The 11,678-nt window shown below is 43.0% G+C and overlaps 1 protein-coding gene across 1 annotated transcript; it reads left to right on the top strand.

Annotated features, from left to right (window-relative positions):
• Positions 1 to 175: 175 nt before the first annotated feature.
• Positions 176 to 11,217, top strand: itih2 (inter-alpha-trypsin inhibitor heavy chain 2). Its single transcript, XM_080492039.1, has 21 exons — positions 176 to 442; positions 1,125 to 1,157; positions 1,341 to 1,379; positions 2,248 to 2,420; positions 2,497 to 2,601; positions 3,086 to 3,248; positions 3,321 to 3,428; positions 4,490 to 4,618; positions 4,691 to 4,807; positions 4,919 to 5,087; positions 5,171 to 5,296; positions 5,974 to 6,155; positions 6,224 to 6,409; positions 6,563 to 6,702; positions 6,828 to 7,000; positions 7,624 to 7,785; positions 7,875 to 7,988; positions 8,883 to 9,081; positions 9,156 to 9,328; positions 10,123 to 10,234; positions 10,316 to 11,217. The coding sequence occupies exons 1-21, from the start codon at positions 347 to 349 to the stop codon at positions 10,461 to 10,463; spliced, it is 2,847 nt and encodes a 948-aa protein (XP_080348165.1). The 5' UTR covers positions 176 to 346; the 3' UTR covers positions 10,464 to 11,217.
• Positions 11,218 to 11,678: the final 461 nt, after the last annotated feature.

Below are 11,678 nucleotides of genomic sequence, written 5' to 3'. Positions count from 1 at the left end.
CCTTTACGACGAAATCTGATGTTTGTACTCTGACTCAGTTTGTGTTTCAGTCTGTGTAGAAGAATCTGTGCTATTTATCCACCCGCCTCCTCCCCCCTGGGTTCAAGTTTCAAAGTGTTCAGCTTTCTGGGTTCCATGAAACACAACAAATATTGACTGGGTTTAAGAGTCGATCAGTTCAGTGGATTTTAACCTTCAGTTTGCAGTTCAGCTCAGTTCCCTGCAGAAGGCCCGTCTTCCTCCCAGTGCTCGCCCTCCTCTTTTCTTTTACTTTTACTTTCTTACTTTTTTTCTTTTTTAAATGTGCATTTGAGATTATGTGTGTGTGAGTCACAGGACCGGAACCATGAAGTGTGTGCTGGCTCTGCTCCTGGGCCTGCTGCTGCTCCACAACGGCCGCTGCTTTGAGTTTGTGATCGACGGAGAATGGGAGGAAGAGACGGTGAGTTTAAATGTCTTTAAATGCAAATTTGAGTTTGGAGAAAAGTTTGAACTGTAAATCTAAATACACTTATATGCATGCATGGGACAGAAACAAGTCAAAAAAATATATTTGCAATGCAACTGCTGTGAAATGACAGTGGATATATCTGTTGTTGATTCTATTTTAAACACATAACTTTACTTTTCTCGTTTTGTCAGCTATTTCATTATGTCTGAGTTGGAACTGTTTTCTTATAACCTGACAATATTGGATCATAAAGGTTCCTACTTTGTGAAGAATTAGATTGATTTTATTTGAAGTCAAGATTCTTGGCACCACATCATAGCCTTTACTAATACATCATGTGCATTTTTCACATCTATATATTCATGACTTTTTTGGATTTTGAACTCCTATATTAACTCAAAATTCACAACATTTTTATCTTGATGTTAAAAAACTACAATCAGGAAGTTCTTGATTAGTTGTAGAAAAATAGAAAAGTCAGATTTGGACTTAAAATGTGTTATTTGACAGTGAAAATCTCATTGTAAGTGCTTTAAAAAAAGTTTTTTGTAACTGCCAAATCTCACATCCGTGTTAAATCTCTCGAAATGTAACGTCAATACTCCATAGAGCTTTTCTCCGTCCGTTCACTTCATCATCAATCTCTATGATAACCTGTGTTTTCTCCCTTCAGACACATTCGGAGGATCACCGCGAGAGACATAAGGTGAGAGCTCGTCTCCTTCCCGGAAAATGTGTGTGTGTTTTTACATTGTTGATCAATCCTTGTGACTCATCACCGTGATGAAACAAAATCACTGACGAACAAACCCCAGTGATGTGAGACCTGATTCCCCCGGCCGGGTGAGTGAAGACGGCGTGAGGCTGACGACTCCTCTGTGTGTTTCAGAGAGCCATATTGACCAGCGAGGAGCAGGAAGACTTTGAGGTACGACCGTCTGCTTGTTGTTCTGTGGCAGAGTTTAACCTTATCTACTAATCAATACGCAGCTGTTTGAGGAGATTCCCGTGACTGACAGGTTATTGACTTTGCTCGCTGTTACCGCCACAACGCTTCCTTTTGCTTTACACAGTTCTGGTTTTATATCTTCTCAAACAGTCCCAAAACGATTCTCATTTATATCTGAGGAAAATATTATTTAAAGAAAAATTAAATAAACCCTCAAAATGTTGCAAAATAAAGAAGCCAATAAGCTAACCTTGTAATACCACGTTCCACCAATAGATGGTGCAGTGAGTGAGTCACTCCTGCAGTAACTCACTACTGCCACCTGGCATCCAAAGGCAGCACCTCTTAAATTCTGCCTTTTACGTGTCTGTGACACCAAAAGAAAAGCCCAAAATAAATGTTAATATGAAAAACTATTTATTTTTTATTTATTTATTTTTCTACAAATTCAGCAAATTAACACAAAATATACTCTAAAGCTCAAACAAACTGAATTATTAACAAGATCAAGATAATAATAATAATAATAATAATAATAATAATAATAATAATAATAATAATAATAATAATACAAATAATAATAATAATAATGATGATGATAATAATAATAATAATAATAATAATAAAAGTACATTTCATTTATAGTGCACTTTGCTGCATAAAGAGACAGAATAAAAGAAACAAAGCATTTTTCTTTTGTTTTTTTTCTTTTAATCATGAAATTCTGCCGATGTGGAGCTGTAAAACATTTAAAAGCAGAAACTCATCAGGTCAAAACACTGAAAACAAAGTCTGAGTTAGTAAATAATCATCTTTACTTTACAAAGTGGACATTCTGCACCGGCAGGCTATCCGTGGGGATGACATCACCGTCAAGCGGTACCAGGTGGAGAGCCGCATCACGTCGCGCTTCGCCCACACCACCGTCAGGAGCTCGGTGGTCAACTCGGGCGCCAAGGCCCAGAGCATCGGCTTCAACGTGCAGATCCCCAAACGGGCCTTCATCACCAACTTCACCATGTGAGTCACTCCAGTCCCGGCAGCCAGGCGGACCGCAGGAGACCTCGGTCTGACTCGGGTTCTCTTTCTGCTGCAGGAACGTGAACGGCATCACGTTCATGGGCTCGGTGAAGGAGAAGACGGTGGCCAGGAACCTGTACGCCCAGGCCAGAGCCCGAGGCAAGGCAGCAGGCATCGTCAGGTACTGAAGCGGTCTGAAACACGGGAGGCAAGAGGGAATCATGACGAAAGATAATGATGCTGGAGCCTCACGCTTTGATTTGTTTGGGGTGTGGCTCCTTCCACTCACTCGGTACTCACACTGACTGGATCAGCGCTCCTTTATCTTCTTAGATAAACTAGACTGACTTGAGCTGACGAGACTCTTTCATTTGAGAAAATGTGTCCGATGTTAACAGTTCAAGATGTCGGATCACTTTTGAATGCTGCACTGAATAATACATGTTAAGTTTAGGTTTTTCTCTCTCCCTGTTTTTACCATAGTATATCATACTTTACTATTATTGTACTTATTTGTTTGTTTTGTCACCTGTCTTTGTTTTCTGGGAGCGTTTCTTTGCTGATTCTACGTCTATATCTCTAACACTTATTAATGGAAAGAACCATTGTTGGTCTCCTTCTTCTTCTTAATAATGATGATGATGATGATGATGATTCATTCCCAGGGCGAACTCCCAGGACATGGAGACCTTCAAGACAGAAGTCCACGTCCCTCCAGGCAGCAACATCGAGTTCGAGCTCCACTACCAGGAGATGATGCAGAGGCGGTTGGGTTTCTACGAGCACACACTGCACCTGCAGCCGGGCAGGCTGGTGCCTCAGTTCCAGGTGAGGAGATCTCCCTCAGCATGTCCGTACCTCATCGTGTAGCAGCCGTCTCTAAGCCGGTTTGTTCCCCAGGTGGACGTCTACATCTACGAGCCGAAGGGGATTTCAAGCGTGCACACGCCGAACACGCTGGGGGATCAGTTTGGAGAACTGGTTCACGTCACGTCGACTAAAGAGAAGGTAAAGTCTGGAGACGGGAAGACACAGAGCAGCGGAGGTTACAGAGGACGTGTCCCATCAGATTTATTATGGCAGTGAGTCAAGGAGCTTTTATGACTGTGTTGCTGTGGATCAGTGGGCAGAGCAGGTTGTCTTCCATTCAGGAGGCTGCGGGTTTGATTCTCCTCCTTTCCTTGAGCAAGACAGTGAACCCTGAATAGCTCCAACTAAGGTAATAATAATAAGAATAATAATAATAGTGCATTTCATTTATATGCACATTATGTGCAAAGATGTAGTTTAAAATCTGAATCTTTCAATGAAAAATGTTCCCGATCACAGATGCTGGACAGCACAGCTAAGAGCTTTAAGCTGCATTTAAACCGTGTCTTTATCCTGCTGGAGTCTCATCTACGTCCTCAGTTCAGGTTCTTGTTGGAACTGAACTCTGAGCTGAGCTGAACGCGATCGCTCACTCTCCTGTGTGACGGGCCGGAGGGTCGAGTCCCAAACGATTTCACTGTGGAGAAGATTCAACACAGTGGAGAGTCTGTGGAAAGACTCCTGATTATTGAACGGTTCATTAATGACCTGCACGTCACTGACAACTGCTTGAGACTGAAGAAACACGTGTGACTTAAGTCACTTTAGCGGTTTTGTTTGAGTGAGGAACCACTGATCTCTTTGAGCGGTTGAAGATATTGAAGTTTATGCAGTCTGTTTTCAAAAGAACTGTTCAGAAGTGATTTCAGTCATTTAGTCCATTTAAAAAATGTCAAATGTGATTCTGTCGCGTAAAAGAAGTAAAAATTTCCTTCAGGTTTTCTTTGTCAACCGGATCCATTGAAATCTGATATCACTCAACTGTCTCAAGTATTCAGCAACCTTGTTAAAAATTGCTATGAAGATGGAGATTTTTTAAATCTTTCCTCCATCCTGCTCTTTATGTAACATTTAAATTTGATTATGTAGAAGTGGAAAAAAAAAAAAAGAAGTTATTGTCTCTATAAAAGTAGTAATTTTTCAAGCGTCAACATTTCACTGGTGCACATCTGAACACGTTTCCGTCTTCTTGCCATCAGGCCCACATCGTCTTCAAGCCCACCGTACAGCAGCAGAGGAAGTATGCCAACTGCACCGACAGCGCCGTCGACGGCGTCTTCACCGTCAAATACGACGTGAACAGAGACAGCAACGCTGGGGAACTGCAGGTATCCCACATGGGACAGTGAAAAGCAGAATTTGTCCACAGCCGGAGCCGACCTTTCCTCTGTCGCCTCCAGGTTTCAGACGGCCACTTTATTCAGTTCTTTGCCCCGTCCAACCTCTCCCCTCTGCCCAAAAACATCGTGTTCGTCATTGACGTGAGCGGATCTATGTGGGGCGTCAAGATGAAGCAAGTGAGTCTTTATTTACTTTTTTGTGCACCTTGATCCCTTTTTTCTTTTAAACGTGTATAGTATCCTTTCTGTAATACAGCGCCCTCATGTGGTCATTGTTATACTCCACAGACGGTGGAAGCCATGCAGGCGATCCTGGAAGACCTGACCATCGATGATCAGTTCAGCATCATCGACTTCAACCACAACGTGCGCTGCTGGAGAGAAGACCTGGTGCCTGGATCCTCGCTGCAGGTCACAGACGCTAAGAAATACATCCAGGGCATTAAACCCAACGGAGGTATGGCAGAACGTTCTCCACTGCTTTCAGTAGGATCGACGTGGCGGTTAGATGAACAGGAACATCCGTCTGATTGAGTCCAGGTACCAACATCAACGAGGCCCTGATGAGAGCGGTCCAGATGCTGGTGAAGGCGTCCAATCAGGGACTGATCGACCCTCGCTCCGTCTCCATGATCATTCTGGTGTCTGACGGCGATCCCACCGTCGGTAAGATTCTAGACGGAACTAAAACGTTCCCAGATTGAGTCCAGGTTTGGTGCTGGGGGGTTGGGGGTGGGGTCTTTCTCCAGGTACTCCGATTTCCCCCAAAGATCCAAAGTGTCTCTAAACTGCATTAAGCTGGATGGGTTGACGTCTTTTTATGGTTTCAGCTCATATCAACCAACATAAATACCAAACAAAAGACAAACAATACGTTTAGACAAATCCCAGAGATTTTATGGGAAAGCTGCCAACTAAGCAGAACAGAACCACTACACATTGTACCATACAAGCAGGGGTGTCCAACACATGCAGCCTAATTTCATCTTGAGTGGGCTGGAAAGGTAGAATAGAGCCATAACAACCTTTCAATTAATAACGTCTATATTTTTGCAAAAAGACTGATGAGTATTACAGAAACAACTCAAATCTCAACATAAAGTCAATTATATTTAAACCTTCTGGTGCAAAATACAGTGAAACGTCCATTAAACTACTTCTTCAGCCGTTGCATTATGGGTGATTTTATAAACTCTAATATGCTAATATGCAGTCGGTGTGGTTGGGAATTTGTTCTGCAAGTATCTTACTTAACCAGAATATCTCAACATGTTGTGTACCAGAGGAATCGGTTACGTTTCATATCCTGAGTTAAAGGAAGCGACTCTGCTTCGTCGCTGCAGGAGAGATGAAGCTCAGCACCATCCAGAAGAACGTGAAGCGAGTGATGAGGGAGGAGTTCTCTCTCTTCTCTCTGGGCATCGGCTTCGACGTGGACTACGACTTCCTGGAACGCATCGCCTCGGAGAACAGAGGCATCGCCCAAAGGATCTACGCCAACCACGACGCCGCAGACCAGCTGCGGGTACGAGAGCCGTCGTGACGGCACGTGACTGGCGCCAAGCAGCTAATGACCCTCTTTTGTCTCTGCAGACGTTTTACAGCCAGGTTTCCTCTCCTCTGCTGAGGAGGATCACCGTCCAGTTCCCGGAGGACTCGGTGTCCGACGTCACCCAGAACCGATTCGACAAATACTTCGACGGCTCGGAGCTGGTGGTGGCTGGGAAGGTGCTGCCGTCGGACAGCGACACGCTGACGAGCTTCACCACCGCCTCGGCTGTGAGTCCGACAAGCACTTCAACTCCCACCAGAGTCTGATTGTGTTGTTTTGCTCCAGAGGTTGCTGGAATCAACCAACAGATCACGTGAGGAATCGAGGGACCAGCATTGGTGCGTGAAAGAGAAGCAACGTCACCAGTTTTTGTGCCTCAGGCCCGTCTGGACATCACGTTGGAGACGGAGTCCGACACCACGGAGCTGGACCAGGAGCTGGCCAAACAGCAGCACTCCTTCACCGGCTTCGCCAGACAGATGTGGGCTTACCTGACCGTCAAACAGCTGATCAGCGAGAGGTGAGCCGCATCGGAATCCTGATCCCAAACTGGAAATAAACACGCTGTAACACGAAGACATGGTCGCTGTGCTTGAATGAAATGCGTGCGGCGTGTCGTGAGTCGTTGCTGTGGCTCCTCTCCAGGTCTCTGGCTCCCACGGCCGCCAAAAAGAGGAAGATCACCCAGCAGATCATGGCTCTGGCCGTGGAGCATCAGTTCGTCACGCCGCTCACCGCCCTGCTGGTGGAGAGCGAGGACGCCACGGAGCGGCTGCTGGCCGACTCCCCGAAGGATCCCAAACACGGCTGCTGCTCAGGTGTACATTTACGATGACTTTCAAACAGACGCTTCAAAACTTCCGATCAACTTGGATTTCACTTTAGTTTTATTTGTATCTTACACTTTTTTATGCGTCTTCTTCCTTTCAACTACTTTTATTTAATTTTTCCTAAGATTTGTGACCTGCGCATTTTCATTTTGATACATTAAAGTAATATTTTGGTGTTTTCAGTTCTGTTTTAATAGGCTTGTTACTTCATTTTTATTTTACATTTGAGCAATCCAGAGATTTAAATTCTTAATTTGTACAGATTAAAGACATAAAAGAATCGAGTGAGAGATTCAGGGAGATGTATTGACCTTATGTATACACTTAGATACATCCAACTATCTCATAGAATTCTTAATTGTAATAGTTGATCATTCAACGTAGTTTAAAACACCACTTTAAAACTTACTAAAAGTAAAAAAACTGTGCATTTATCTTAATGAATATACACAGTGTAGTCATATGGGACATTACTTTTGAAAAAAAAAGAAAAGAAAATCAACGTCAAAAGTTTATTATAAAGAGGTAAAAGTGAAGTTTGAAGTTTTTCATTACTGGACATTGTCGATGAACTTGAGGCTGAACGCTGTTCGATGCTGTTTGATGATCAGGAGCAGGAGGGTTAGGAGGTGGAGGCTTGGCATCCAACGGTCTGGCTCCGGTGCGGGTGGTGTACCAGCCCCCCCCCTGGGTGCAGATGACCACGCCGGCGCCGCCCAGTCAGTTTGAGAAGGGTTCGGAGGAGTGGGTGCTGCCCCAGAAGGTCAACTTGGGTAAAACACAAACACGACCGGCTCTCTGGACACAGGTCAGACGTCCATCGTCACCGGCGGTGACCAACTCTGTGGTTCTTCCCTCTCAGTGGATAACGACCCGCACTTCATCGTCCACCTGCCCTCGAGCAACATGGACGTCTGCTTCAACATCGACTCCAAACCGGGTCACATTCTCAACCTGGTGTCCGACACTGGAGCAGGTGAACAACTTTCATACTGTACATTTCCCTCACTGCTGTTGTTAAGCTGCCATTTGAGAACCTTCTTTATAGACCAAAATCTCTATAGAGAACAAGTTTTTCAAATGTGTGCAGCGAAGATTCGGGATTAAAACTCTTAATTTGTAAAGATTAAAGACCAGAATGACTGAAGTGAAATATTCAGGGGATCTATTGACCTTGTGTTTTCATTTAGATCCGTCAAACTGCCTCTTCGAATTGTTCAATTTAATTATAGATAATCTCAAGTACTTTGTACTAGGAAGTTCAACAAAAAGCCAAAACAATATTCATGCTTACCAACATTCAATTCAGTTCAATTTGATTCGATTAAATTCTATTAAACACAGTCTAGTCATTTGGAACTATATAGAAATTAATCAAAGTTTGAAAGAACCAAAACGGAAAGAGGCAAGAGTGAAAATAGAAACCATGAATGGTCGCAAAATATTAAATAAAGAAAAAATAAGAATGAAAACAAGCAATAATACTTATTTAATCATTTTATGTCTATTTTTTAAATATTTATTTATTTTTTCTTGTCCTTATTTATTTTGCCCTTATAATTTTTCCATTTTATTTTTATTTATTATAACCGTACTCTACAGTTTTTCACATTTTTAATGTTTGTTTTCTTTTATATTGTTCCAATTAGAAGAGCATCGGGCCGATCATCATTACATTACAGCTATAAGAGGATAAGAGATGTGGAGTGACGTGCTGCAGTTTTAAACTTCTCAGACTCTAACTGATCAGAAACTTTTCTGATCTTTGGTTCGGTCTGACTGAGAGAGTGTAAATCATTCCCTCGTGTTTTAACAAACGTTAAAAACCTGGATGAGTCTGATGGAGTTCTCCGCCCTCTGGCTCCTGCAGGGTTGGTGGTGAACGGTCGACTCGTCGGCTCCAAGCAGCCGAACAAAGGGAAACTCAGCACCTACTTCGGTTCCATCGCCATCTACTACCAGCCTGACCGAATCAGCGTGACGGTGCACACCGACCGCATCGCCATGAGCGATGGCACCAACAGTCATTCCTTCACTTGGGGCACCACCGCCGAGGTCACCCAGGACGGGTAAGAGACGTCACTGTGTCTGTCACAGCGTCCAATCACAGCGGCTCAGGGTTCGTGCGCTGCGTGTGTTTCAGGGTGAGGATTTCCATCGTGAAGAACTCTCACGTCACCGTCACAGTGAACAACAACATCCAGGTGATGGTGCTGCTGCACCGCGTGTGGAGGAAACACCCCGTCAACGTGGACTTCCTGGGTATCTACATCCCCAACGACAACCGGTACTCGCCGCTGGTCCACGGACTCATCGGTAGGTCGCCACCAGTGTTTTACAGTCAGTGACCTCTGGTCAACCTGAGGGTGGAGGAAGAACATCAAACAATAAAATCAGTCTTAGAAGCCATAAACTCACTATTAATAAAGTTATTAGACACTAACGGAACGGCCGTAGAAATTGAAAAAGTGACTTTATGAAAGTACAAATCTTTTCTAGTTGAGTGGATTTTGGAGGTCAGAAAGAAAATGGCACTAACATTTAATTAAAAATTGACTTTAATGTCTTAGTTCTAGTATCTTAGAATTTAGATTATTGGAACTAAAAGTATCTAGTTACTTACTTTTAATCCTCAGTTGCTAGAAATTGTGATAAATAAGAATATAAAGAGCAAAAACCTATCTTCGGTTATATACCTGATCTAATAATAATAATAATAATAATAATAATAATAATAATTAATAAATCTTTCAGGACACCCAAGGTTACTGTACAATGATAATAAACAGTAAAAAAAAACAACTACATTATTATTATTACATAATGTCTCCGTTACTTTAAAAATGTAACTTTTAAATGTTGTTATTGATATGGACACTTAAAAGTCCCATAAATTGATTATGGGCTGGACCTCAGGGTCAGAGGTCATGTATTTGTACCTGGGCCGATTCTTTCTGTGTGGATTTTGCATGTTCTCTCCATGTGAGACAAATTGTTGTGTTTTGTTCGCTCTGTGACAGACTGAGATGAGTTCCAGAAACGCTGGAAGGAAGCTGGACGGACGGACATTTGATTATTTGTAAAAAAAAAACAAACCTGTCTCCTCACAGGGCAGTTCTCTCGAGAGCCTGAGGTGAGCGTGTACGACGTCCGGCCGGGAGCCGACCCCATGAAGAAGGAGGCCACCATGGAGGTGAAGGGCAACAAGCTGCAGGTCACCAGGTACGTCTCCACCGCGTCCCCAACCTACGTCCAAGCCAAACGCTGAGAGCCGTTAAAGACGGGGACGTTTGTGTCTCTCAGGGGCTGGCAGAAGGACTACAGGCGCGACGCCAAGCGCGGCTCCGCCGTGTCCTGCTGGTTCGTGCACAACAGCGCCAAGGGCTTCATCGACGGCCACTACAGCGAGTACATCGTCCCCAGCCTACACAGCTTCCTGCTCGCGCTCTGAACACACCGTCTGCAAGAGAAGCACAACTCGATAGGAAAGGACAAGTTTTTCTCTGGGTGTAGCAACTTATTTTTTCTTTTTTTTTTTTAGATTTAAAGAAAATATTTTCCACGAAACATGAAACAGAAACTTTATTTGGACAAAATTGACATCGGCAGTGTTGAAAATAAAAGGAAACAAATCAAATCACATTTGCGGCAAATGTCTGAATCATGTCCAGATTTTAAAGGATGTGGATCGTCTGCTGCCCGAGGGTTCGACCTGGACAGGCCACACTCTAATTCAGCCCAAATACCAAAGTTCAGAGTTTTCAGCAGAGCCTAAAGACTCTAATAGATCCATGGAGGAATTTCACTTCATTGGGATCGTCATGTTGCTGTTCGGAGCCAAAAACGTCTTATTCTTTTGTTTTTCTGTGACGCGATAAAGTCGAATCACAACGTTTCAAATCGTGTTTAACCGTTAAAATAATGTGTAAACAAAAACACAAGTTCAGATTTAACTGCACAAGTCGACGTAAAGATTCTGGAATATACTTGTGTAAAACTTTGATGATACAAAATGCCTTTTTCGTTGATTCAACTTGTCAAACTATTCTGAAAACGGAAAAAAATAGGAAACCAACAAGCTGAAACTTACACACACACATACACGCGCGCGCACACACACACACACACACACACACACACACACACACACACACACACACACACACACACACACACACACACACACACACACACACACACACACACACACACACACACACACACACACACACACACACACACACACACACAAAAAAAGTGATTTCCATTTAGAGCTTAATGTTTTGAATATCTTACTCTGGGAATTCAACCACTGTTGATATGATTTGATTACTTCTGTGTTTGATGAATGTTGCCATAAGCTGCTTTAAGGTCTGAATTCATGAAGAGAAAAAAAAAGGGGCAAAGTTCAGATATTTGTTGGTTCATTGGTTTATTTTGAACATAATAAAGAAAAAAAATGAAAATGGAAACTTCAACATGCCTGAAAAGGTTCACAAAGAATGATCTCATTAAATACCTGCTCCCTCTCCAAGTCGGTCTGTTTGCATCCTGAGTGTTTATTTTGAACCAATCACGTCCTCAGAGACTTCATGAGCCACAAAACAAAGAAGCGACCGGCAAGTAAATAAACAGGAAAATAAACAGAATGTAAAATTAAAAAAAC

This window comes from Lipophrys pholis, assembly GCF_963383615.2.
Source record: "Lipophrys pholis genome assembly, chromosome: 22".
Taxonomy (NCBI): Eukaryota; Metazoa; Chordata; class Actinopteri; order Blenniiformes; family Blenniidae; genus Lipophrys; species Lipophrys pholis.
The sequence above is the reverse complement of the archived record's forward strand: the minus strand, read 5'-3'. Positions and strand labels throughout refer to the sequence as shown.